Raw genomic sequence first — 26,690 nt, 5'->3', positions numbered from 1 at the left:
CGTCGTGGTACCCGAGTACCTTATTCTCAGTCACGGCTCGGTTCGGGCTTGGCTCCTCTGGCTCAAGTGAGCTGGCTCAGAGCCCACGCTGCTTGACTCGAACCGGCTCTGAGCACGGTCTTGGCCACGCTCAGGAATTTCGTGAGCTGTGTAAGAGCAGTGGCTGAGCCACTCGCCCAACTCGTCTTTGGAGGAGGAAACTGATTGGCTCAAGCTCGAGCTGAGCCACGTGACCATGAGTACATCTCGCAGCGAGCGAGCAGCGGCGAGTACAGAAGTGTGTGCGGGAATTGATCCCTCACTGAATGTCTTCCTGATAGCTGTGAGATGGAGTAGGCGCGCAACTGGTAGCCACAGTGATAGGTATGCTGATTGTGTTTTGCCGAGTGCTAAAATACTTTTCGGGTTGCCGACCTGAATAGACATGGCTGAAATCGAGCCTAGGGCGTCTGAGCAGATGGCTTCAGAATCCATTTGCTGTACTGCTGTTTCCTGGCCGCTATCGATCTCGTGAGAATCTGCCACGTGGCTGCTCGTGAATCATGTTGCCTTGTGCTTCTCAGGAGTGGAAGGTCGGCGCGACATGGCACGACGATGTGCGTCGTCACTACGAAGACCGCTCGTGGTTTAAGGATGACGCGGTTTCATGGCGAGACGCAGCGCCCGCGGAGAGGGAGGGCACGGGGGAGCGCGGACCCGGCGACTTCCACGGGGTCTCCTCCCTGCAGGCGTTTTGGAATGCTGAGGATCGGGAGACGTTTCTGTACGGGGATGACAAACACGACGAGGGAGGCGTGCGAGCCCCCCACCTGGAAACAACGGACCCCCTCCAACGGCCACCAGAAGACTACGCCAGGCTGGCCAACATCCTCAAGGCCATCGGCCACAAGAAAGAAACGGACCTAGTGGACGAGTTGGTCCTAGCTGTGAAGAATCAGCCACCCTCGTCCGACGTGAGCAGGAGCCACGTGGAGCCATCGCTGGACTCGAGTGGCCCGGGCTCGAGGAGGGACGTGAAGCGCAAGCGGGCGGAGGAGGCGGTGGAGGGTGCCCCGCATCCCCATGCATCCCAACCAATCAAAACGCCTGAGTACGGCGCTTCCCAGCGCCACGGGCAGCAGCACGGCTACTATAGTGGCGCAGCAGCCGCCGACCCCGTACGGACAGCAAAGCCCTGCTTCGGCCTGGCCCCCGTACCAACTCCCTGCACGGGAGCTGGCCGCCCGTTCGCTCTCCCCGGCCGCTCCGGCGACCCCGACGGCCACCACCGCACCGTCCCGAGTGTTGGCTGGTCTACCGAAATCAGTGGCAAGGCCCAACCTGCTCGTCATCGAGACGGTGGACAACAAGGCGGAGAAGTCGATGGCGTTTTGCAGGACGAAGGCCAAGCCTGGTTCAAAGGGTGCGCACGTGTCGGAGGCCAGCTTCAGGGCCACCCCACCCTCTGACCCGGCTACAGTGAGTGGACGCGCACGACTGGCACGTGGCCCGTACGCCGCAGTCCACACACCGCAGTCCGTACACCATGGGTCGGTACATGGTCATCGAACACTGGCTACTCCAATTGGCAATCTGGGTCTCTCCGACTGTACAACACAACCACTCACCCACTTATCCACCCTCTCACTCACCCATTCACCACACAGCAGACACAAAAAAACCACTCGCCACACAGCAGAACAATACAACCACTCACCACACTGCAGGACACAACAACACAACACTCACCACACTGCAGGACTCAACTTCACAAGCACTCACTCGCCCACTCACCACACTGCAGGTCACCTCAATTCTCTTTCTGCTTCATCCCTCGCACTACTCCACTCCTTCCTTCATCGTCGTCTCTTTTCCCCAAGCTCTTATTCAAGAAACCTGTTTCACTCATATTGCGACTTTGATTGTGCTGTTTGGTGGTGGCCACTAGGCCTTGAGGTCTGTGCTCAGCAACTGCGTTTAAAACAAGAACATATTCATATTTTTACAAGTTTTGGGATATTTTTTTTGTGCATGTCGTGTAATGTTCGTGGATGTTAAACGGCGTGCGTCGTGTGTGTGTGGTGCTGACCAAGGGGCAGCAGGACAAGGACGAGGACGAGATGCACCTCAATAACTTGCAGAGGGAGTGGAACAAGCTCCAGAGTCAGCAAGGTACCCACAGTATCGGGATCACAATTCCGCTTGCTCACCAAGGAGAGCTACTGCCACGCTTTTGCAGGAGGGGGGACAATGTTACTGCTGTGTGTAATCCTACTTTCAGCAAATTGCAGGTAATATTGGGATGTTTGGCCATTACCCGATTGTGTTTGGTTTTTAGCTAGAACGAGGGGGAAACCCATGCAGAACTGGTGGAGAACATACAAACGCCACAAAGTAATGTGCCCGAGTTGGAAATTGAACCGGGGCAATTCTTGCTGCGAGGCGCGAGTGTCACCACTACGCTACCCCAGAGGTCGCAACCGGGTACCTGATACCCGTACCCTACCCGATACCCGGCTACCCGTACCCGGCCGGGTACGGGTACTCGTTTGCGACCATGGTGCGGCCGGGTACGGGTAGACCGTGAGTCACTGGTGAGTAACTGTTTGTCACTCATTTCCCAACGTCTTGTCTCTTCTCACAATTCAAGTTCCTAGAATCAACCCACCCGCGCCTGCAACATGGCTTCATCCCAGAGGTCGCAATCGGGTCCCTGATACCCGTACCCTACCCGTACCCGGCCGGGTACGGGTACGGGTACCCGTTTGTGACCCTGGTGCGGCCGGGTACGGGTAAGGAATCAAAACTCGTTTGCGACCTCTGCGCTACCCCCAGTCACCTCTCGCATCCACTTGAATTTGGCCCCATGCTTTGGGGCATGAATGGCAAAGTACAGGGTGGGGGCTCGGGGGATGAGGGAAGCAGTGGCCGAGGGCTGGTAACATGGGGCTTCTGTTTGATGGGGTTAAGGCCGCGGCGTGTGGCACATTAGGTTTTCTCACTTAGATTGCACCTGTTGCATATAAACCAATCCCTGCTAGAGGACACACATAGCCTCTTCGCGTGTGCCTGTATATTTGGTTGTGTGTATGTGTGGCCTTCATAGGTGCGCGCTAACAGCACTTGCCCCAACAGTCTGTTAAGGCTGTATTGGGACATCTTTGTGTGGTTCACGATAGCGCAGTGGTTAGCGTGCTGCACTACGAATGCAGCAATACTGCTTCGATTCTTGCTCATGGCCAATAACAGTTACGAATATCTGAACCAGCCCTGGGCCTCTCCTAGGTTAACTTAACCTTAAATGAGTATTTAGTGCGGTGTGTAAACCACAGTACTGGGGACCTAAAGATGGTCGGGTGCAGTATCGGCCACCAAACCCCTCCCATCGAGCACCACGTTGGCCTTCGTGGGTGTTCGCCAATGGCGATATACCCGGAATGGCACGTGCGGTCTACTCAGAGGATCTTTGTCTTTTCACAGTCAAGCTGCTGCGGGACTGTAGCAGGGCGAAGGATAACCACGATATCCCGCAGCAGCTGGAGCTCAACCAGCTGCAGGATGTGGTGGCGTACAAGATGAAGAAGCTGGCGGCCGAGATGAACACGTTCCCAAAGAAGGGCGTGAAGCTCAGGGGTGCCGCATATCAAGTGCAGAAGCGGTCCGTGGAGCGCCAGCGGAAGCCGGCCGTGGAGCGGCACCACAAGCCGGCCGTGGAGCGGCAGGAGATATCGGCCGTGGAGCGGCAGCAGAAGTCGTCCGTGGAGCGGCAGGAGAAGCCGGTCGTGGAGCGGCAGGAGATGTCGTCCGTGGAGCGGCAGGAGATGTCGTCCGTGGAGCGGCAGGAGATGTCGTCCGTGGAGCGGCAGGAGATGTCGTCCGTGGAGCGGCAGGAGATGTCGTCCGTGGAGCGGCAGGAGATGTCGTCCGTGGAGCGGCAGGAGATGTCGTCCGTGGAGCGGCAGGATATGTCGTCCGTGGAGCGGCAGGAGATGTCGTCCGTGGAGCGGCAGGAGATGTCGTCCGTGGAGCGGCAGGAGATGTCGTCCTTGGAGCGGCAGGAGATGTCGGCCCTGCCTTGCGCCCTCAACACGTGCTACGATGCTGGGGAGCACTGGTGCGAGAACTGCAGCGTCACCTTTGACTCCCTGTCGCAGTTCCTGCAGCATCTGCACAGCAGGAAGCATCGCCAGGTAGGGGGGTGCGGGACGCGGTTCAAGCTGGGGTTGTTTTACCTGACGGAAACTCCACCCAATTCCTCTCCACATTCTGCAGCTGGTGAAAGGTAAAGGTGCAGCCCTGCAATCGCTCGCTTGCGCCGCTGCTGGCGGAAGGGCCCCCACTAGAGGGAGCTCTGCAGAGCCGCTCTAGAGAGAGGGTATTTGGTCTGTTCTTCCACGTTGACCAGATGTGTTGGAAGCGGTAGGCAACACCCATACTGTATCACGCCACACACGACCTGCCAATCCACTGACTGCGGTGTTTCCGTTAAACCTGCTGATGAGTGGTCACAGCAGGTTGAGGAGAGGGGGGAGATTTCGGACACTCGCCTTCATTGTTTAAGCTGCCGTGCTGAGAGATGGAATCGAATCGGCGATCTCCAGTTTGCAATGTCCCTTCTTTCTATCTTGATTTGAATCTTGATTTCTTTTAGTACGGATCCAAATTTGCTTAATTTGAAAAACAAAATGCAAAAATCCTACTTGGAATAAGCTGGCAATCATCGCCCCTGCTGGCAGACTGATGCTGGCTCATCAGTCTGCCAGCACAAGTTGCCATTTCGGGGATCCCATGGTGAAAAAAAAACCACGTGTTCCGAGACATTTCTTCACATTACAGAGCAGTACAGATGCACGTATTTGTATTACTGGGGGCGACATTAGTGGTTGTCCTATGGAGAGAGATTGACCCACCGTGGTAATGTGGAATTTACACGAATGGTCATTTCAGCAGCAGGAATTCACTCTGACTTTCGTGAGATTTCTCTGCTCACACCGTGCAGTCCATGTCTGCGGTTACTGATTCGGCTCTGAACATCAGAGTTCCAATATTCTCACATGAAACCACATTCCACAGCGTTGGAAGTTTGTAAATGCAGATGTTCCACGCGGATGTCGCGCTCATGGCCAAGCGTGTCTAAAACGCATTCACAATTCCATTGCGGTGATTTGCAACGTTTAGACATCGTGACCGTACGCAACGCGGCACAACCGCGGGATGCAGCATGAGGGCGCCGTGATAGCGCTAGCGATGGCTGCGGTTACCCCGGCGGGGCCCAACTTTGCTTGGAGCAGCACGGCTCCCGTGCCCGCCCCCGGGAGCCTGAGATGCGCCAGTGCCGATGCCGCGAGTGAGCTGAGTAATGCTGCCGTTGCCGCCCCCCCTCCAGACTCTAGACCCCGATCATCACCCATGGGTCTTTCAGCAGCAGCAGTTGGATTGGTTGCAGCAACAGAAGGAACCATCTCGGCTGAAGAGCAGGTCACAAGCTAAAGGTGAGCCTAGCATCTTGCTCACCGCCACCATTTCATAGTCACCGTGACACGCTCACCTGCGTCACCCAAACACCATCACACGAGTCACCCATACCACCCCGTACGCCTGCGCCGCATGGGACTCGCCTGCCGCACGGCTCGCCTGCCCACGCTTAGACACGGTCCCCTGCACCGGTGCCGAGACCCAACCGGAGCCGTTTCCGGCGCACGTGAGGAGCCATGTCACTCTGCGGGTTTGGCGTGATTCCGGTGTACCTTGCAGAAGTGCTGTGATGGTGATGGTGCGTAACTCCGTGCACGCGTGCGCAGGGTCGGAGTTTATGATGCCCATTTTGGGGTATTACTGCCAGCTCTGCGCAGAGTTTTGTGTGGACCAAGCTTTTGCCAAGGAGCATGTGATGTCTTCGAAGCACAACAACAACTACCAGGTATCCACTCGTTGCTCCATACGGCAGCGCCTCCGTCTCACGGTCATTCGTAAGCCCTGTTTGTGTCCAATCTGAATTTGTATTCTGCTTATTTACCCAGGAAAGCCACCAGGTTTTTCACTGGAGGGGTTGATGTCGCTTTGTTGTACTTCCAATTGACTGATATGCAGGTAATATTGCATAGTGACATAGTGAATGGGTGTGTTTTACAATGGAGTGAACTGGAGAACTTGGAGAAACTTACATACGCTACACAGAAAGGTGCCCAAGTCGGGAATCGAACCTAGGGCTTCCTGCTGTGAGGCCCCAGTGTTATGACTGCATCGCTATGCCGCCCATAAAGGCGTCACGTAGTATAGCATTGGCTTCGACGTGGAATGTCTGGGACACATTGGGTAACGGAGGAGAAGAGGCTCCTACAATGTGCCACTCCTTATAGTTGGCTGTATCGGGTGGTGGCGGGTTTAACGACACCTTTATATTCACGCGATTTAACCCACAAAAAACTTTATTATGGACAATGTGCCACCATTTGCCCTTGGCAGAAAATGGTGAAGGACAACCGGGTGTACGAGCCACGGCGCATAATGGGCTGGAAGACCAAACAGGCAGTGGTGGTGGAGACCGAGCGGCGGTACCGCATGGAGGCGGTACGGAGGATCTCCGAGGAGAACAAGGCGAAGCTGATGAAAATGGAGGAGGAGGAAAAGAGCAAGCTTGCCGAGCTGGACGAAAACTGCGTGGAGGGCGTGGAACTGGGCCCCAAAGCTCCCATAAAGATCTCGCTGAGGGCCGAGAACGACCGCACCACGCCACGGGACAAGGCCGAGGGCGTGATGCCGAGCGGGGACGACCAAATCGGGGCCGCCAGAGACCGGAAGGAGGAGAACGGCGGCGCCATGGCAGAGCCCAGCCACGCCAAGGAGGCCGCAGACAGCAGGCCGTCCGGCAAGACGATTTCCATTAAGCTCTCGGGGAAGACCTTGGTGGCGCCTGTGGCCCAGTGGACACCCTCCTTGGGTCCCTGTGTCACCCCCACCCAGGCCAAGATCAGGCCCAACTTTTCCATGGCTCTAGTAAGCGCTCGCAAAGGCCCTGTCGCCCCCCCTTCCTTGAACAAACCGGCTTCTCTAGACAAGTTCATTTCGATTGGCTCAAAGGGCGCAGGGAAACCCCTGCCCGTCATAAAGGAAGGTGGGAATAAAGAGCTAACGGCGCCTCCCGTAGGTGCCAATCAGGCTTCCGAGGCTCAGCCGGTTGCCGTGGCAAAGAGCCCTGTAAGAGAGCACCTGAAGACGGTGTTGGAGATTGCACCCGCAAGCGACCAGGCTGGGAGTTCTGCAGCGCGGCAGCAGGAGGAGGAATCGGCGCCGGGCACCCAGCTGGAGGTGCACACGGTGCTGGCCATCCCTGTGAAGCCACCCCCAGTCATCGCCTCCGGTGCGTACACCGACACCCACCAGCCCCACTCCACGAAGAGACCCAAGGGCTGCTTGGCAACGGCCAACGCCAAGGACTTGTACAGCATTTTCTACAGCAACCCTGGGGGCGAGGCGGGAAGAAAACTGTCTGCTTCGTCCTCTACGGAGAGGGAAGGTGGAGGCCTGGGTAGAGACACCACGGGTTCTCCCTTCCCGTTGGTCGGTGCTCGCGGGCCGGCGGCCCCAGAGTGGCCACCTTCCCTGACCTCCACGGACGGCGCCAACACCATCACTGCGACTCCTGTGCTCTGAGGGTCCCTCGTACCCCAGCCGTACATACATGTGCCTCATGGCTGAGGGGCATGTATGTACGTTTGCTGAGCTTCTTTCCCACCGTACATACAACGACGATAATCGGAGGTGCGAATCGGAGGGCCGTGTGACCAGGGCGGCGCGCGGCCCAGCCGATCGGAACTCGTCTCACTTCACACGACAGTGGAGGATGTTGTTGCGTCAACTTTTGAAGGCGTATGGGACGGTGCACACCAATGGGCCTGCGTAGAATGTAATCGGTCTGGGTTTCCTCTGTCTGAGTCGGAGAGTTAATTATCTTACCAACTAAGAACCTGAACAGACTCTTTTACAAGGCTGACCTGGCCACGATGGCCCAGACCATAGGGTGGGGTTGCTGTTCCTGTGTTTGAGTTTTTCCTCTCGGCTCCTCCCCCCTTCAGTTTTTTCACGGTGGGAGTGCAATGTATGACATGTTTATGTTTTGTAAAATATTAAACGTTCAAAGTTTAGAAATTTGTGTTTTTTTTGTAATGTCGCGAGATTAACTGGCGTTCATGAGGCGACACTGGATCCTTGTAAACAAGAAGCGAGCGGTAGATGATCAGGCAGTGCGGTGCAATGGGGTGGAGGGGCAGGAATTTTAGTAGCGGTGCCTCACCAACCCTGAACCAGCTCATCACCCACTGGTGCTGTACTGCCACTAAAGCCAGACAGCCACTGGTGCTGTACTGCCGCTAAAGCCAGACAGCCACTGGTGCTGTACTGCCGCTAAAGCCAGACAGCGAGTGGTGCTGTACTGCCGCTAAAGCCAGACAGCCAGTGGTGCTGTACTGCCGCTAAAGCCAGACAGCCACTGGTGCTGTCCTGCCGCTAAAGCCAGACAGCCACTGGTGCTGTACTGCCGCTAAAGCCAGACAGCCACTGGTGCTGTACTGCCGCTAAAGCTAGACAGCCACTGGTGCTGTACTGCCGCTAAAGCCAGACAGCCACTGGTGCTGTCCTGCCGCTAAAGCCAGACAGCCACTGGTGCTGTACTGCCGCTAAAGCTAGACAGCCACTGGTGCTGTACTGCCACTAAAGCCAGACAGCCACTGGTGCTGTACTGCCGCTAAAGCTAGACAGCCACTGGTGCTGTACTGCCACTAAAGCCAGACAGCCACTGGTGCTGTACTGCCGCTAAAGCCAGACAGCCAGTGGTGCTGTACTGCCACTAAAGCCAGACAGCCACTGGTGCTGTACTGCCGCTAAAGCCAGACAGCCAGTGGTGCTGTACTGCCGCTAAAGCCAGACGGCCACTGGTGCTGTACTGCCACTAAAGCCAGACAGCCACTGGTGCTGTACTGCCGCTGGAGTTCGTGATTGCCCAGCTCGTATGGGCTGGATATAAACTTCCGACCTTCCACTTGCGAGCTGCCACTCGCTCCACCCGTTGGGCCACATCACCAACCAAATGGATCCACCTCGCATTGCGCCCAACCTCGGTACACAACGATCTCGGCTTCTTCACCGTTACACTCCGGATTGTCCCGACATTGACGCCCATGTCATGTATGAAGGGGTGTTCCTTTTTAAGCTGTAAGTCCCAGGCTATTGTGGGCTCGCCTCCCCATCAACAAGCGGCGAGGAATCGTGGTGGTGGTTGCTTACACCCCCACCGAAGATGAACATCAGTGGAGGGATGCAGACAAGGGCGATGAGTCAGCTGCCTTCTATAACCTTCTGGCCCCTTGGGATAGAGTCAGTCCTGTTAGGTGACTTTAATGCCTGGGTGAGTCATGACGCAGACAGCTGGGTTGGAGTGATCGGAAGGCATGGGCCAGATAAGTTAAATAATAACGGAAGCAGGCTGCTAGACTTCTGTGCAGCCCGTAGGCTTGTAATTATAAGCACGCTGTTTCCGGCATCGGTACATCTACATCTACACAACATCATGGATGCACGCCTTGTCCAAACAAGAACATTGTTCTATATAAAGACCTTAATCTGTATGTAAATAAGGATGTATGTCTCAAAACCCTCTAGGGTACTTCCCGACTAGGTAGAAAGCTGAAATTTGGTACATAAGTAGCTTTAGTACAGAAACAATCTGAAGATCTGAGATTTTTTTAAAGGCCCCCAAATCTCGACCCAGCCACTTCTTTATGACCCTTGGGATACACCAATTTCAAACCTTTTAAAACAGTCAGCATCAGCAGCAGACCATGCTTTCCCATCTGATGACGGACGCTTGTGTTGTGCCCGAAACGTCGTGATCTATTTTATTTCATACCTACGTGACTTTACCGAAAGAACCAAAGAGTATGGATTCCTGCAGTCACGAAAGCTTTAAATCAAGATTATTGATCAAGGTTATTGTGAAAAAAGTTTGGGGAATAAACGATGGGAGGGAATTTCAAAGCGGAGCTGAGCCAGGGAAGAAGCAGAAGGAAAAGTGAGAGGACATTCAGTGGGGTGAGTGGATGAGTGAGTGGATGAGTGAGTGGTGGTGACCTGCAGTGTGGTGAGTGGATGGGTGAGTGGTGGTGACCTGCAGTGTGGTGAGTGGATGAGTAAGTGGCGGTGACCTGCAGTGTGGTGAGTGGATGAGTGAGTGGTGAGTGAATGAGTGAGTGGTGGTGGTGACCTGCAGTGAGGTGAGTGGATGAATGAGTGGCCGTGACCTGCAGTGTGGTGAGTGGATGAGTGAGTGAATGAGTGAGTGAGTGAATGAGTGAGTGAATGAGTGAGTGAATGAGTGAGTGAATGAGTGAGTGAATGAGTGAGTGAATGAGTGAGTGAATGAGTGAGTGAATGAGTGAGTGATGAGTGAGTGGATGAATGAGTGAGTGAATGAGTGAATGAGTGAGTGGATGAGTGAGTGTTGGTGAGTGAATGAGTGAGTGAATGAGTGAGTGGGCGTCACCTGCACCGAGTGGGCGTGTCGGTGGCGGCACGCGCGCCACCGAGACCACGTGGAGGGTCGGCGCGACGTCACGCGCCGGAAGCGCGTCACACCAGGAAGACGTGGCAGCCGGAAGTGGAGGGTCGAGCGGCATGGGGCTCTGCAAATGCCCGAAGCGGCGCGTCACGAACCTCTTCTGCTTCGAGCACCGCGTCAATGTCTGCGAGCACTGCCTGGCGGCGTCCCACGGCAAGGTGAGGCGTGGCACGGGGTCGCTGCGAGGGACGAGAGGCGAGCGACTCGAGGCGAGGGAGCGTGAGGCGAAGGTTGCCACCTGCCCGGATTTGACCGTCGTTGTTTTGGTGCCGAGATGTCCCGGAACTGGCATCTCCGTGCTGGCGGGGGCTGAACTCTGTCGCAGGTGACGGCGCCGCTCGAACAGACGCGGCCTCATTGACAGACCTGTCCTGGTGGACAAGGTGGCAATCATCTCCCCAATCCCCCTGGGTTAGGGGTGAGGCGCGGAGTGTTGACGCAGCCCATCGTCCCCATCGTCCCCATCGTCCTCATCGTCATCCTCCACGGGTCCGTATAGAAGAGTGAGGCGAGGGATGGTGGTGGGGGGAGCGTTGGCGAGCGTCGTGTTGGGTGGGCACTGGCGAGCAGTGGAGTCTTCAGTCAAATGATACAACAGGGGCATTGAGCAGAGCAGTCCCCGCGTCTGTGACCGGTCGGGTAATTGACTACTCAGATCAGCATACAGCGGGCGGGGTAACCAGTCGAGCTCTTCGCCTGTGTCACCTCCGCCGAGCGGTCCCAGTGCCTCAGCCTCTTTGTGAGTCTCTTTTTACCTGTTCCTTTTTTTAACTGTCTCTGTTTCTACGTCTCTCTGTGTCTCTGGTTCTATCTCTCTCTCTCTGTGTGTCTCTGTGTCTCTGGTTCTGTCTCTCTCTCTGTGTCTCTGGTTCTGTCTCTCTCTCTGTGTCTCTGCGCTCTGTGTGTGTCTCTCTCTCTCTCTCTCTGTGTGTCTCTCTGCGCTCTGTGTCTCTCTCTCTGTGTGTCTCTCTCTCTGTGTCTCTGGTTTTGTCTCTCTCTCTCTCTCTCTGTGTCTCTGCGCTCTGTGTCTCTCTCTGTGTGTCTCTCTGCGCTCTGTGTCTCTCTCTGTGTGTGTCTCTCTCTCTCTCTGTGTCTCTGCGCTCTGTGTGTGTGTCTCTCTCTCTGTGTCTCTGGTTCTGTCTCTCTCTCTCTCTGTCTCTCTCTCTCTGTGTTTCTCTCTCTGTGTGTCTCTCTCTCTCTCTGTGTCTCTCTCTCTCTCTGTGTGTCTCTCTCTCTGTGTGTCTCTCTCTCTGTGTGTGTCTGTGTCTCTCTCTCTGTGTCTCTCTCTCTGTGTCTCCGCAGTGCATCGTGCAGTCCTACCTGCAATGGCTGCAGGACAGCGACTACAGCCCGGACTGCCCACTGTGCAGCACGGCGCTCGCCGGCGGAGACACCGTGCGTCTCATGTGCTACGGTGAGTGTTGGTCCGCACGCAGAGAGCCCTCGACATAGCTGCACCGGTGAACCTGGAATTCGCCACAGCTCGATCGATGCGCGTCTCTGTCTGTGTACGTGACTTGAAGAAGGCATCGCCACGGTTGTTACATGTGATATGGTGGCCGGCCATAAATGACGTCACGCACCTAGGGGTGGGGGGACGGACATTTGTGACGATGTGTAACGGGTTGAGATATGTGACGTCACATCAAAAGGCGCAACTTTAAATGAATTAATTAAATAGACATTTTCATAAATGTTTTCTCCTACAACATTAGAGTGCAGCACCACATTAAATACGCACTACAATGACAATAGTTTAAAGCGATTTGAAGCATGTTTATTTTCTAAATGGAAATATGGTTTGGGGGGGGCAGAGCTTTGTGGCGTCATGTTTGAGGGGGGAGGTCAAAAATCGTCCAAAATCATGTGACGTCATTTATGGATGGCCCCTCTCCGCTTCCATAGGCCATTGCCGATACAAAGGGCTGCACTGCTCAACTGTGAGATTTCCCAATGGATTATTCGTCTCGGGAGCTCACCGGGCCTCCTGTTTGCCGCACAGTTGAGCCTCGGGCGTGTGTGTTGCAGATGTGTTTCACTGGGCATGCCTGAACACCATGGCGGCACAGCTGCCCCCCAACACGGCGCCTGCCGGGTACTGCTGTCCCAGCTGTAAGGCCCCCATCTTCCCGTCGCCCAACCTGGCGGGGCCCGTCGCCACGGCCCTCCGCGCTCAGCTCAGCTCCGTAAACTGGGCCCGAGCGGGTCTGGGCCTCTCTGTGGTAAGGGGGAGCGTGGTATGAGTGTGGTGCGAGTGCGTTTGTGAGGAGGGCGTGGTGGTGTAGTGGGTTAACGCACTGTGCTACGAACCCTGCGAGCCAGGTTCGATTTCCGCGCACGGCCAACACCAGTGATGATTATTTGAACCGGTCCTGGGCCTCCCCTAGGTCGACTCAGACTTAAATGAGTACCTGGTGCGGTGTGTAAACATCGCCACTAGAGAAACAAAGGCAGTCGGGCGTGGTGCTGGCCACCCACCCCCACGGGTACCGTGCCGGCCTTCATAGGTGCTCGTTAACGGCACTTGCCCCAAAAGTATGTTGAGGCTATATGGGGGATCTTTGTCTTTTGTTGTTGTGGTGTCTGTGGTATGAGTATGGTGTAAGTATGATTTGAATGCGAGTGTGGCACGAGTGTGGTACGAGTGTGGTGTGAGTATGGTGAGGGTGGTGTGAGTGCAAATGCTCGCTGTGTGCTGCTCAAGTCTCTCTCTTGCAACCAGATCGAGGAACCGGAGGCCACCTCGAAAGAAGCCCAGCTCGACGTCACCGACTACCAGGACTGGCCACCGGCATCGTCCTCGTTTCACGGTAACGCTCGTCCTGCGTCTGTGAGGGGACATCTGATCGCCCTGCGCCCGTTTGCCTTCTCCATGAAGCGATTGTGAATTGTAGCATTGGGCGGCAGGGCGGTGGCGCAGTCGGAACACTCGTGCCTCACAACAAGAAGCGCCTGAATTCGATTCCAACTCTGGCTCATCCCAATGTGGAGTTTGTATGTTCTCTCCCCATTCTGCATCTGTTTTCTCCAATAATTTAGGTTTTTATACGTTGGGCAATAATTGCTCATTTTGGATGGGGACTCGGTTACAGAAACTTGGTAACGGCAGGACATGCATAAACAAAGCAATCCAATAACAATCCCATGATTAAAAATAAACACATAGTGGAATTGGTATTGGCCAAAAATCCCAATGGTGAAAAATTACCCGCAGTTTACTCAATTGGGATAACACGTGGAAACATTGGCCCCTACTGCAAAATATTTCAGGAACTTCCTGAAAAAGTGTCTTTGAGACTCGTAATGTTTCTGGGTAACTGAGTGGCATAATGATAACGAAGCTTGTGAGTAAACCGTTTGTGCCGTGCATTCTGTGAAAGCATCAGATGGAACGAGAGCGATGCAGGAGCAGCGCGGAGAGCCTGAGGATGGGGCTGGGGGTAGGGGGGTCACGGTGGGGGCCCGGGGAGTGGGAGATGGAGGACCCCTGAGTGGAACCGGGGGTGACCCAGCACCAGCCATCGCTTACAGCCCTGGGGACGAACACACAGGTGGTGTACATCATCACATCATTCAGATCATATCACTCACATCATGCACCATATCACATCACGTCACTCATATCGCCACACAACTTACATCATTACATCACCAGAGTATGTTCACCACATCACACAGCCCAACCAGTGTTGCTCTCCAAATCACTGCGTTTATATTTTGCCACCAGACGCAGAGAATTCTGTGTATGTGTGCGCCTCTGCATTCGCCACGAAAGGCATCATGGTTTAAGGCTTAAGCTCGCGTCTTCCTCTCCTGCTTCACCTCCGTTTGCCTCCAGCGAGCCCGGTGGCATCGGCGCAGAGGAAGGTGTACGACGCGACCGCCCGGGAGCCCTTTCAATCCACGAGCATCCACGTCGACACGGACGAAGACAAGTACCGGCGACGCCCGGCGCTGCAGTGGCTCGCCCGCTGGTTCCGGTGAGCGTGCTTTGCATCGCCACCTTCGCGTGCTGTCGGGCTGTCGCCTCGGTTTGGCATCTGGGCGCTTGCCAATTGGCGACGGTGCGTTGTTTCTCCGCACGCATTCAGGTCACGGTCGGCCCCGCAGTCGCGCAGGAAGGACGCGTCTCTGGTGGCCGGTGCCCGGAGGCAGCGCCGAGTTGTGCTGCTGGTGCTGGGGCTGCTGGCATTCCTCACGCTACTGCTGGTCATGAGCCAGCTGGGCCGGGGGGCGGCCGACAGCGACCCCCTGCTCGACCCCCTGGCCAACCCCCACATCCGGGTGCAGCAGCCGAGGAGGTTGTGGTGAGGGCGGAGGCGGCGGGGCCGGGTGGTCCACGCGGAATTCAGCGCCACGCCGGTGGCGACACAACATGGGGAGACTCGTCGCGTCGTCACCCCCACATTCCAGAAACTAAACGAGAGATCGGTTCGGCTGACGTTTCAGTTGATTGCCGGAGCGCTAAAGTTGATTTGTACCCTGGGTGTCGCTTTCCTGTCTTGCGAGACTGCTGCTGCTGCTGCATCTTGCGAGACTGTCGTAGAGGGGGGGAGGGGTCCTAGGGCCCTCGTTAGTGGCCGGGTCGCCCCTGCTGGTCCCCCCTCGAGGCTGCGCTGTTTCCACCGGGACCAGGGTGAGTGACCGCACAGGCCTCTCCCTCGCGGCGACGCCTCACGGGGCCTCTTAACGACAAGGCATTGGCGATAAAGGTGCAGCCCTGCAACCGCGGCTGGTGGCAGTGGCCTCCGCCAGACGGATCTCTAGATGGTATTTGGCCTACTCTTCCACGCTGAACAGACGTGTGTGTTGGAAGAGGTGGGTGTGCCCACACTTTATCCCTGCACATGCGACCTGCTGATCGATCGACTACGGTGTTTCCATTTGTACTGCTTTGGCGAATACGCGGACACGAATCCCGGACTAATTCTCGGACCAGCAGTAATGTCGGAGTGACACAAGTAACTGATCTCATTCAGCGGGGGGGATATGAGTCTGTTAATAAAGTAAAGAAATGTCTGTGTGTTCATAGGTATCGTGGCCATGCAGGCAGCTCCTGGCATGGGGTTGGGGAGATGCAGGGTGCACATGAATCTCATGTTATGGGATCTATGGGTTCCCGCTCAGTAGTTTGGCTTTGTTGACTTTGTCCTTAACCGGAGAATAAACCTTGGGTTACCGGTGTCCTCGTGTCCGTGGTTTGTGTTTCTGCGGCTGTGTGCGCGCTGCTCATAACTGCTACGCTGCCCAGGTCCTCGAAAGCAAACGGAGCAACACCGTTGACTTCCCCACGTGATGAATTTTTTTTTTACTCCAGAGGTAGAGATGATGGGCCGAGACGACCCCCAAACAGGATTCGAACTCACGACCTTCCAATTGCACGCGCGCTCGCTCTACCGTCGGGCCAGCAGTGATAATATTCACACCGATTTCAATACAAATATTGAGATAAGACCACAATCGCTCATTGCCATCGCTGATTTTCTATCAAGACAATTCTGGTGGATGATGCATCTTGCTTCAACTTAGCTCCATCAGTAACTTCCTGTGGAGGCTTGGAGAGCACCGCGTTCAGATGTTCTGCCTCTAAGGCCTTTGTGTGCCACTCCAGGTGACGGCATCGCCGAGGGTTTCTCCATAGAGTTGAGTGAGGCATTGGCCCAAGGCATCAGGCCTCGGCTGAGCTCGTAGGAGGTCAGGACGGCCCCTCGCTTTCCCCGCTGCACCTTGGGAATCGCGTCGACTGCGTATTTTCTGGCTCCATGAACCCGGCGCACTCCAGATTCCACGCGTCCCGGGCTATGATGTGTAAAACCCTCCTGGGAGACCATCAGCTGCACGGTGCTGGATGCGTGCCCAGTCGCTCGATGCCAGACACGGGGGTCCTTGTCTGGCGCTCGACTCGGGGGTCCTGTCTCTTCGAGCATACCGCCGCACCTGCCCGACTCGATCCCTGGAGTCCAGAGGAGTGCGCCAATGGCAGCGTCTGTTCTGCGCTTGTGCGGTCAGCATCCGCGTACATTTTATTCTTTCCTTTAGATCGTTTTTATGTCTCTGCAAGTTCAACTGTGTACCACGACGTGACGTGTGTTCTACGAGTCAACGTGTGAGTGAACGTATGCGTGAACCCACGCCGTGGCAGCTGACGTTGCTATTTTTGGCGACGCGTCTTAAATAAGCTCGTCGTGCATCCCGCCCAGCGTAGCGCCGCCTATAAAGCCCTCCCGGCCAAAAACACGAAAACACAAAAACATAAAAACATATCCGTAACCCGACGCCCGCGTGCTGCTGCCGCCTCCTGCTCAACAACGTCGCGCGACGTTTGACAGCTGCGTGTCGCTGACCGCGCCGGCACGGAGCCATCGTCTGTCACAGCGGAATTGCCGTCACCACCGATTCGTCCACTGCGGCCCCACTTGGCGAGAGCAATGCCCATGGCTCAGCAGCTCCCAGTGCGCAAGATCAGCAGGACCGACATCGTGCTCATGAGTGAGTTTCCCACTTTCCACCCTGTGCTTTTACCACCGCACCGCCACTGCGTTCCTGTCCACGGGGGTTTCGATGTTCGTGCGGTTTCCGTGTCGTACGAGTGCTACTGCGGCGAGACGAGTGTGTTGTGATTGAGGGGTCACGGTTTTCCCTCGTTCTCCATTTTGTGAGGTCTCATTCTACTCTTCAGTTTTTTAAAATAATTTGAGCGAAGTTTCCTTTTAGGCAATTACATTCAATTTTGACTTAATTTTGCCTTGTATGTGATTCATGCTTAAGATTTCTTCTGTAACGCAGTTGTTTTTTCTCCGATTTCGATTTTCTTCATTGCGTTTACATGAATGCGTTTGTGTTGTGGGTGACCCGAGTTTCTCTTACCAATGAGACCTTGGTCCTGCTCTTTCGAGACCTGGTCAACCAAATGAGCCCCAGGCTTGAACCGGGCACAGGGAGTAAACGAAGCGGCCGGTGCCCTATCGGACGAGATGCGTGCTTGTTGCGATTGTGTTGCGAGTTGTGGTTACGTTGCGGTGGTGTGGGCAAGGTGGCGCGGTACTTGACGAGGGCCCCGTGACCACGCAGGTCCCACACTGACGCGGAGCGGCTCATCCACCACGCGGGGCTGCGTCGCTGCCCGGGACTCGCAAGGGGGGGGCACTCCTCCTGGGGACAGCAGGTGACGCGCGGGACCCCGAGGGTGGGGGGCCCCTGTGGGTAGGACCTCAAGAGTGGGACCCTGTGCTGTGGTGAACAGTCGTAGAGAGTTTGTAGTGAGGGAGAGGTGTGAGATTGTGCAGTGATGTGCACTTTTGAGTGAGGGTTCCCACCGGTTCAGAAATCTCTCCACTGATGTTGGCTGCGTTCGTGAATCAACTCGGGTTGCAGGGTTTCTAGTGCAGTGCGCTAACCACTCTGCCACCACTCCTCCCTGTTTGTGACACCTATGTATGTTAAACTTATCTCGCTCTGTACGTAGGGATAAATAAACCTAAATCTTTAAAGGAGTAAAATTAAAACCAAATATAATGCGAAGTAATATCTATTAAGCCACATGTGCATGAGTTCACGCATCAGGTCGCTTCGCTTAATTCAACGAGCCCAATTCATTATGAGTGACCAAGACCTGGATTTGAACCCAGGATCTTGTTGGTTGCTGGCTCGGAGGCCTGATAGGGCCATTTTGAACACGCAAAGCCACCCGGCGACGTCTAATGGAAACTTTCTTTTAAGCCGCACACTTAAATCGGTGTTGTTGAATCGGTCTGCATCCCGGTCCCAGATTAGTCTCGCCGTGTGGGAGCCCCTGTCGTGATCTGTGTGGAGCCCGTGTCATGTCGTGAGGTCTGTGGTTATAAATAACCGAGCGCTGGTGAGAGCGCGCGTCGCAGTCGGAGGAGACGGCGTGAGTGGCGCTGAGCTCCGCGAATTGAGCGCTGCTCTTCAGACTCGGCCATCCTCATGAAGCCGTTTGTAAAGTGAGTGGTGGCAGCGTGGGTGGTGTGCCCCAACCCTAACCCTTACTCCCCTTAAGCTGTAACCAGAGTGCCAGCCCTAACGTGAGCCCCGGTGTCGCATGGCCGGTGGTGGTGTTTTAGTCGGGGTGAAGATTTCGTGTTCGGTTGACGTTCGTGATCACAGCCTTTGCGCCGTGGCTGTTGAACTCTTTCCCGTGCAGCAGATGGCCCGAGCAAGCGAGGCATGGAGACACAGGGAGAAAGGAGAATTTGAGGAAGCAGCAGATTACGGGAGGGGAGGCAGGGACGGGGTCGCTACCGGACGGCGCCAGGTCGGGGGAGCGGTGCGCGGAGACGTCGACATGTAAGCGCCCGTCGTGCCCAGCCCTGCTAACTCGCGATTGCGCTTTGTGCGACGGGGCCATGAGCAGCGATGTCCGCGGAATATTGTGTCTAATGTTACACGTTGGCATTTAGAGTAGGACGTTATTTTAATGAGTCGCAGACCGTGTTTGTCATCTGATAGCGGAAAAGTAAGCGGTGTTTTTCGCATTACGAATAGCACGGAATGAGGGCGGCATGCTGCACTATTATTAATGTTTTCGGTTTCTCTCGTAAACAGCGGCGAGAGCTCCCACCACAGAGCTCCCCCTGAGCTCCCCCCTGTCAGAGATCATCCCCTGTGGCTCAGCTCCCCTCAACGGGGGACCCCCCTCGCCTTCTTCCGTCGGGGCCGCGTCCTGCAGCCCCGCAGGCCCCCCGGACCCCCCACTGCGCCACTCGGCCTCCAAGTTCGCCACGTCTCTGGGCTCGGCCTTTCACCCCGTGAGGCCTTGCGGAGGTCCCCGACCATGGGTCAGGTCCCAGAGCTCTCCCTCACCCACGCCGGTTGGAGGGGCCCCCCATATTCTGGCCCGCACCGCCGTCTCCTCTCAAACCCCCCCGCCCCCAGCTTCCCCCCCCATCGTGGTGAGCTCACCGCTCCTGAGGGCCCGAGGCTTCCGGCCCTTTGGGCCCGTCGCTGTGCCCTTCAGCCCACTCATGGCACGCACCGCAAACGGCGCAGGGCGTAGGCCGGTGCAGCAGCAGCAGGAGAGGAGAGAGGAGGAAGACGTGGGGAGTGATGGCCTGCGCGATGACCTCCCGGCGAGCTCACAGCTGGAGCTGAACGGAGCGGAGCCGGCGAGGCTGGAGCGCCCGGCCCACGCTCGCATCCGCCACCCACGGCTTGCGAGCTCCTTCTCCGTCGACTCCGAGGCGTCGTCCGATTGCGGTGAGCATCCGATCGCGAAACCAGGGAAACATCTGCGTCCACGCCGGGAAAAATGGGACAAATGCACACGGACAGCAGACTCGCACAGACACCAGACTCAGACGGAATTTCCCAGAGACGATGTTGCTCCTGCGAAGTGAGAGTGTCACATTGCACTCCACTCTGTTTTCTGCGCCACTCATTTGCTCCCCGTCTGCGGTCGTGCAGCTGAGGAGACTGAGCCCCCCGCTGGGGGGGGGCAATCTGCGGCCCCCCCGCCCCCCCCGCCCCCCCCACCGCCGCCCCCGCCCCCACCGCCGCCACCGCCCGTGCGCCTCTCTCCATGGCGAGTGTCGTCCCCCACCTCCCCCGGCCTCTCCCCGACTCCGTTCTGCAGCCTCGCATCTGCCCTCTCGGCTGCCAAGCTCCGCAGGACTCCGCACGTGAGTGATAGCGAATCCCTCGACACGGGTTGGCACGGGTTGGCACGGGTTGGCACGGGTTGGCACGGGATGGTACGGGGCAGCACGGGGTGGCGAGGGCGCTCTTATGGCCGGGCCCCTTCTGTTCCCCGTGTCCATGCGCGTTTACCCACGGGCGTGACGATCATCCTAAAACACGCTGTTTCTGTAACTGGATTTCACTGACCGTTTTTTGTACTTTTTCTATTTCTTCTTTTACGAATTAGTAGTTTGTTGTTTTTGCGCTGGTTTCTATTTGGTTAATTGTTTTGCTTTATTTCTGTTATTGCTTTTGTCGGTTGGTGGCCCAGGACACTCTTGGCTCCTGCCCTCTTAGCTCTCACCTTCTTATTCCAGTGGTGCCCCCTAGGTTACTAAGGCCACAGCACACACAAAGGTCACGTGCCCTCGCCTCTAATCAACGCAGTGCCCGTGAGGCATGTGTTTCATGTTGTATATTGTATATTGGTGTTTTTGTCACAGCAACGTGGAGCTGACTTTCCCCGTGCGTTCCAAATTTCTCCTGCATGGTATCCATGCCACAGCCTGCACCCCCTCAGGTTGGGGACCGCTGAGTTAATGGCTAGGAGGGGGAGTTCGAGAAGTCGTTCCAGCGCCGCTTTTGCCCTTGTGACAGCGCGAGTGCGGCCCCGAGTGTGGCCCCGAGTGCGAGAGGGGGGAGGGAGCTGCGCGTCTCAACGGCACCGCCGGTGTCGATGGTGCGGGCGGCAGCCTCATGGAGGAGATGAGCGCCCTGCTGGCGCGCAGGTACGGTCCGCACGTGCCGCCACGCCCGTCACAGGGCAGCTCCGCAAGGACAACTCTTACGCACGCAATTAACAGTTGCCCCGTGATGATGCAATTATTGTTTCACCATGCTTCACCACGCCAGCCACTGGGCTTGGTGAAGCCCTTTCGATATCATCTCCCCCCCCCCTCCCACTTGGATACGTGACAAATCGCGCCGGGGGTCTACATTCTGCGTAGGCGGAGGATCGCTGAAGGGAAAGTCGATGTCGACAAGGACAAAACAGACGCTGCCAAGGTACATCGCTACTCTTGTTAGCGCACACACCAGTGAGAGTGAAGGTATAGGGGTGGTGCTGTGCGGTGTGTCACATGATGCGTAGTGTATCACGTTATGTGTGGTGTATGTTGAACTTCTTTCGCTCCGTACGTAGCCGACCGTGCGAATGTGGGGTGTGTCACGTGATGTGTGGTGTGTCACGTGATGTGTGGTACGTCGCGTGATGTGTGGGGTGCCGCGTGCTGTGTGGGTGTCACTTGATTAGAATCAGAATCTGTATTTATCCTGGAGGAATCCGATGGAATCCGATGAGCTATGAAGCTGTTTTTTTAATAGATGTTCAGTAGGGGCGGGTCAGCCAGTTACAACAACAGCTTGGGCAAGGCAGAAAAACAACAGTCCCAGACCACACCAAGAAAACACACCATCCCTCTATAAAATAGCACGTTAAAATGTAACCATCGATACGCAGGTAACGTGGTGTGTCACTAGACTTGTGGGGTGTCACGTGATGCATGCTGACCTTCTTTTGCACCGTACGTAGCCAACCGTGCTAACCAGAGGTGATGTGTGGGGTGTACAGGAGGAAGAGAAGAAGGGGGGGGACGCAGTGAGGAGCAGCAGCACCCCCAGTGAGCGTCTGCATTTGCTTGGCTTCTGAAGTCTGGGTGGGGCGCTGCCACCGCTCACCACTGCTGCTTTATTTCCGCTCCAGTCTCATTCTTACGGGAGCTACACTTGACGCTGCTTGTGCACTGTAACACTGCCTGCCATTCATTTCTCAACCCGAGTGCAGATTCATTCTGATTCATGCGAATCTCTAGAGAGCAACTGTATCGTTCTTATTCGTGGACCCGTATCGAATGGAGAGGGTCCCTGGCTATAAACACCTGGCAATGTCCACCAGGATATGGTTCTGCTGAGGAGACACTGAATGTTGAAAACGGACCAGTGTTTGCTTGTGTTGAAAACATGCTGCTGAAATAACTCACTCCTTGAAGGCAGCGTGGCTGATAGGATGTGTGAAAAACAGATATGAAAAGGGGGCGAATTGTCTCCTTATTCATTTTGATAATATCCTCTACAATGGAGGTGAGGATTATTTTGTGGATTGTAGACGATGGGCGTTCAGAGTGGCAACGTTATCGGGTTAACAGGAGCAATACCACGCTTGGCTGCTGCGCTAGTGTGTGCGGCTGCCCGTTTTTTTGGGCTCTGTGAGTGACGCTGCTCTCCTCTCCTCTCCTCCGCGTGGCAGACAGTGCCAGGAAGCCATGGGAGAGACCCGGCGCCGTCAATGGAAGCTGGTCTCCCATTGTCTCCCGGTAATTCTCCTGTGTCCACATCGCTGCGTTGTCACAAGTGTACTGAGTTTGCCGAATGTCTTCGAAACTCTGTTTCTGCATCTCCCCTCGCACTGCTCGACTGTGTAATTTCCTCCCGCCGTCTTATTTTCCCCAAGCTCTTACAATAACCTAGCAATAGTGGACAGTCGCCATTCATTGTTGGAGTTTCTTAAGCGTGACCGCCTCTTCTCTCTCAATGTTGGCGACGTCATCAAACGCAGAGTCACCCCGGCCGTGGGCTGGCGTGGGTGTGACATTGTGGTGCAGGCGCAGGCACTGAAGGACACCTCCCACAGCAGCCTCACCGTGTGTGCAGTTGACCGACGTCAAACCGATGAAACAAATCAGCGGACGAGGGCAGAGTAGGGCGCTTTTAAAAAGCCCAGCTTGATGGTGAAAAGTTACGCAGCCATGTGCCTCGAAAAGCAAGCGTTTCAACGGCATGCACCCCATCTGCTGTGACGTATGAATCAGAAGCGCTGCGGCTATTCATGAAAAATACAGAACACAAATTGGAAGGTGTGCCGAGATGCACGCTTGGAATTTCATCGAGAGACAGACCAACGAGCACATGAATTAGAGAACATACGCAGGTTAGAGACATCATCCCAACTGTTATAAAAGTGAGTGGGGTTGAGCAGGACATGTCACCGCTGGAAGGGTTGGCTATGTACGGTGCGAAAAAGTTAAATATACATACAAGGGACGATGAGGAGTGGCAGCCTTGGAATGGAACGCATCTGAGAGACCTCCACCGGGGAGATGGAGCAATGATACCAGTTCACGTGCAGGTGCTGGATGGATCATTCCATTGCAGGTTCGTGAGAGAGGTGATGGTGGCGGCATGGTCAGGCCTTCATCTCACATTGGATCGATCATGGCTGCTGATGATGAATTATGAAATCTTGGTGGATGCTTCTCAGAGAGAGAAGCAGATACGTGTTTTGAGTAAATTCAAATCTGCATTATCTGGAATTCTGGCCATCGTGCGCTCCTGTCTTTCCTCTGCCTTTGCCTTCTTTCTGCCTTTGCCTGGGACCCCTTGCAAACGAGATGTTCCATCTCAAGGGATTAGCCAGGTTGAAATATTTCAACGAAAAAAAACAACTGTCTGTCGTGTGGTTTCGTGAGCAGGCGAGAGTCACCCCGGAGGTTTGAGCGGTTGCACTGGCAGCAGCAGGATGCAGCAGGGTGAGTGCAGCCACGTGTGAGTCCCGGGGACTGTCTCTTGCTTGCGTCGTGTACACGAGCGTCGCAACCGGGTACCCGATACCCGTACCCTACCCGATACCCGGCTACCCGTACCCGACCGGGTACGGGTACGGGTACCCGTTTGTGACCCTGGTGCGGCCGGGTACGGGTAGGCCGTGAGTCACTGGTGAGTAACTGTTTGTCACTCATTTCCCAACGTCTTGTCTCTTCTCACAATTCAAGTTCCTAGAATCAACCCACCCGCGCCTGCAACATGGCTTCATCCCAGAGGTCGCAATCGGGTACCCGTACCCGTACCCTACCCGATACCCAGCCGGGTATGGGTAGCCGGGTATCGGGTAGGGTACGGGTACGGGTACCCGATTGCAACCCTGGTGCGGCCGGGTACGGGTAAGGAATCAAAACCCGTTTGCGACGTCTGCGTCATGTACGCGAGTGTCGCATCGCTGCTCACGCTCGTTTTTATCCATGTGAACGTGTTTGTGTGTGTGTGTGCGCGTGTGTGCGCAGGGGAGCAGAAGGCATTGACCTGGAGAGGCTGAAGCTGGTAGGCCGAGGCTCGCACAGGACAATGAGATGCCATCTGTCTTCATGGGGATTTTCTTGCATCTCGGTTAAATATGTCAATTAATGTTAACACAAAATTATCACCAGTGCCATTGTATAGGATATTATGAACGAAATAAATAACTTAGCAGACAATTCGCCTCCTTCCCCGATTTCAACCAATGCCGGTGAGCTGCCAGATGTTTACAGCCAAGGACCCCCCCTCTCCGACAGATATGGGTGCTGGATTGACCATTAACACCATGGCATCTCCTTTTGTTTCTCGCTTGACGCTAAAACTTGTGATGTTTATTGCTCTGCACATTCCTGTACATGCGGCAAACTGGTAATAAGGTACTCTTAGGTTTTTTCGGTAAAGTCACGTAGGTAAAAAATAAAAATGAAAAATAACTGAATTAAATTACGACGTTTCGGAGGCAACACAAGTCTTTGTCTTCAGGTGGGACCGTCACAGCCAAATTTACTGTATCAAGTGGGTCCCACCTGAAGACGGAGACTTGTGTTGCCTCCGAAACGTCGTGATTTAATAGAGTTATTTTTCATTTTTATTTTTTACCTACGTGACTTTACCGAAAAAACCTAAGAGTATGAATCCTTGCAGTCACGAAAGCTTCAAATCTAGATGGTAATAAGGTTTTTCCGTTTTTAATGCAGTTACGCAAAAAAAGCCGGCAATGAGTAGAGGTGCCACATGGCCGATGTTGGTGCCGAGTGACTTGGTGGCGCCACTGGCCCAAGACTGCCGGTCGCAGCTGTCACATCTCTTTATGTTTTGAAGGAAATTTTGGAAGAAGTCAAGAAGGAGCTGAAATTAATGAAAGAGGAAATCGTAAATGGTGAGTTCTGGAGCCTGGATGCTGTGTCTTGAGCTACGTCGTGGGTTGCAATTTTGGTTCATATTGTGACTGCATTTTTAGATGCTGTACCGAAGGATAGAGAGGGGGAAAAACGTATAGGCAGATAAAAAGAGGAAGGTTTTGAGCCTGGACTTGAACAAGTGGCAAATCCCAGTTGGGGTTTGACTCAGCCCATCTTCCATCCCTCGAGAGTTGATCAAATGAGTTCTACTTTTGTGAGGAAGCCATCGGTGGTTGTCCTATGGATATACCTGCCCCCACCATACGAGCATGGAATTTCGACCGCTGAATTAGAGCTGTAAACAGAAGATGAGCACTGCCTCAATGTCCATTTGAGCAAGAACTCACTCGAAGTCACGGGAAGCAAATTCGTCCATGTAATGGTGCCTGTGCTGCCTGTGTCGCCATTATCCAAGCCCCCTGCCTAAACACTTTTCCTGAACCCCCCCCCCCCCTGTGCCCTGCAGCCATACGCGGGGAGCAGCTGAGGCTGGCCACGGTGTGAGTGCTGCGCTGCGGATGCCAGAGTCGCCACCGCCACCACAATATTGAAAAAACTTTAACGAGGGGAGTAGCCGCGCATTTCACGCAGACTTTGGAGTTGAGCCAGCAGATCACCCAGCCGGCCCTGACCTCTGCGAGGAATTTCATGAACGCCGCAAGAGCAGAGCGTCGTGAGCTGGCGCCAAAGTTGCCACTGGCCTGGGTTTGACCCGGGCAGTCCAGGAATTGGCGTCTGTGTTCGAGTTACAGGAACTGATTAGTACCGCGATCTGGTATGGGTATTGTGCCGAACAGTATTACAGTACGCTGCGCAGTTTTGATAAGACCTATAGGCTGACTGAGAAATGTCTGGGTTTGGTCTAGAGTGGGAAAGGTGGCGATCTGATCAGCTGCCATTGCCCACAGTTGGCACATTAAATGCTGTTTGCAGAAAATAATGGTCACAGTTTCGATTTAAAGCTTTCGTGACTGCAGGGATTCATCTTCTTGGTTCTTTCGGTAAAGTCACGTAGAAGGGAAATAATATTATTTGATTATGGTTTATTTTGATTATTTTATTATGGTTTATTTTTATTATTTTATTATTTCCCTTCTACGTGACTTTACCGAAAGAACCAAGAGAATGGTCACATACTCAAGGCGTGCCTCGACTGAGGTTGTCTGTGCAGAAGGCTGCGACTCTCGCACGGCTGTCGGTCTCCTGCGTACGGCGTTGAAGTTAATTGTGTGTATTACTCATGAACCGCAACTTATACTTGTGCTAAGCAAATAAAGAGTTATAACACTATGAGGTCTCCCTTAGCAGTGGCAAAATACAGTAATAGGTTTTTACCCATTCAACTGGTACAAAACTGACACCTTTATACAAGGGATCATGGAGACTAGGCTCTAAGAAAAGCTGTCTCGGGTGTGGACCAATCAACTTCAAGG

General features: G+C 54.8%; 3 protein-coding genes across 10 annotated transcripts; all 3 read left to right on the top strand.

Annotated features, from left to right (window-relative positions):
- Nucleotides 1–877: 877 nt before the first annotated feature.
- ZNF318 (zinc finger protein 318) lies at nt 878–8,086 on the top strand. 3 transcript variants are annotated; one of them, XM_061578888.1, is made up of 6 exons: nt 878–1,458; nt 2,082–2,151; nt 3,460–4,169; nt 5,366–5,471; nt 5,781–5,899; nt 6,445–8,086. In XM_061578888.1, the coding sequence occupies exons 1-6, from the start codon at nt 1,063–1,065 to the stop codon at nt 7,630–7,632; spliced, it is 2,589 nt and encodes an 862-aa protein (XP_061434872.1). In that variant the 5' UTR covers nt 878–1,062; the 3' UTR covers nt 7,633–8,086. The 3 variants fall into 3 exon arrangements, with proteins under 3 accessions (XP_061434872.1, XP_061434871.1, XP_061434864.1); XM_061578887.1 differs by having other exon boundaries at nt 2,079–2,151; XM_061578880.1 differs by having other exon boundaries at nt 2,073–2,151.
- Nucleotides 8,087–10,580: 2,494 nt separating this feature from the next.
- ZFPL1 (zinc finger protein like 1) lies at nt 10,581–15,775 on the top strand. Of its 2 annotated transcripts, none has more exons than XM_061579200.1 (7): nt 10,581–10,749; nt 11,894–12,005; nt 12,620–12,813; nt 13,314–13,401; nt 13,978–14,142; nt 14,430–14,571; nt 14,683–15,775. In XM_061579200.1, exons 1-7 carry the CDS (start codon nt 10,648–10,650, stop codon nt 14,900–14,902), a joined length of 1,023 nt encoding a protein of 340 aa, XP_061435184.1. In that variant the 5' UTR covers nt 10,581–10,647; the 3' UTR covers nt 14,903–15,775. The 2 variants fall into 2 exon arrangements, with proteins under 2 accessions (XP_061435184.1, XP_061435175.1); XM_061579191.1 differs by having other exon boundaries at nt 13,972–14,142.
- A 260-nt stretch (nt 15,776–16,035) lies between these two features.
- Nucleotides 16,036–26,316, top strand: LOC133360331 (WAS/WASL-interacting protein family member 3-like). Of its 5 annotated transcripts, none has more exons than XM_061579000.1 (13): nt 16,036–17,080; nt 17,663–17,756; nt 18,759–18,898; nt 19,157–19,807; nt 20,015–20,229; nt 20,885–21,015; nt 21,235–21,292; nt 21,858–21,906; nt 22,533–22,599; nt 23,755–23,811; nt 24,343–24,379; nt 25,178–25,235; nt 25,724–26,316. In XM_061579000.1, exons 1-13 carry the CDS (start codon nt 17,020–17,022, stop codon nt 25,759–25,761), a joined length of 1,656 nt encoding a protein of 551 aa, XP_061434984.1. In that variant the 5' UTR covers nt 16,036–17,019; the 3' UTR covers nt 25,762–26,316. The 5 variants fall into 5 exon arrangements, 4 of the variants coding, with proteins under 4 accessions (XP_061434984.1, XP_061434973.1, XP_061435001.1 ...); XM_061578989.1 differs by having other exon boundaries at nt 18,756–18,898; XM_061579017.1 differs by lacking the exons at nt 16,036–17,080; nt 17,663–17,756 and adding an exon at nt 17,820–18,555 and having other exon boundaries at nt 25,724–26,315.
- Nucleotides 26,317–26,690: the final 374 nt, after the last annotated feature.

This window comes from Lethenteron reissneri, chromosome 8 (genome assembly GCF_015708825.2).
Source record: "Lethenteron reissneri isolate LAM-NWPU_2019-01 chromosome 8, ASM1570882v1, whole genome shotgun sequence".
Classification (NCBI taxonomy): Eukaryota; Metazoa; Chordata; class Hyperoartia; order Petromyzontiformes; family Petromyzontidae; genus Lethenteron; species Lethenteron reissneri.
The sequence above is the reverse complement of the archived record's forward strand: the minus strand, read 5'-3'. Positions and strand labels throughout refer to the sequence as shown.

Coding starts and splice junctions, on each gene's coding strand:
- LOC133360331 (XM_061578989.1), top strand. CDS start 17,020: ATGCCCATGGCTCAGCAGCTCCCAGTGCGCAAGATCAGCAGGACCGAC. Junction 19,808..20,014: donor CGAGGCGTCGTCCGATTGCG/GTGAGCATCCGA, acceptor GCGGTCGTGCAG/CTGAGGAGACTGAGCCCCCC. Junction 24,380..25,177: donor ACCTGGAGAGGCTGAAGCTG/GTAGGCCGAGGC, acceptor TATGTTTTGAAG/GAAATTTTGGAAGAAGTCAA.
- ZFPL1 (XM_061579191.1), top strand. CDS start 10,648: ATGGGGCTCTGCAAATGCCCGAAGCGGCGCGTCACGAACCTCTTCTGC. Junction 10,750..11,893: donor TGGCGGCGTCCCACGGCAAG/GTGAGGCGTGGC, acceptor GTGTCTCCGCAG/TGCATCGTGCAGTCCTACCT. Junction 14,143..14,429: donor CCCTGGGGACGAACACACAG/GTGGTGTACATC, acceptor GTTTGCCTCCAG/CGAGCCCGGTGGCATCGGCG.
- ZNF318 (XM_061578880.1), top strand. CDS start 1,063: ATGCATCCCAACCAATCAAAACGCCTGAGTACGGCGCTTCCCAGCGCC. Junction 2,152..3,459: donor CAAGCTCCAGAGTCAGCAAG/GTACCCACAGTA, acceptor GTCTTTTCACAG/TCAAGCTGCTGCGGGACTGT. Junction 4,170..5,365: donor ACAGCAGGAAGCATCGCCAG/GTAGGGGGGTGC, acceptor CCCCCCCTCCAG/ACTCTAGACCCCGATCATCA.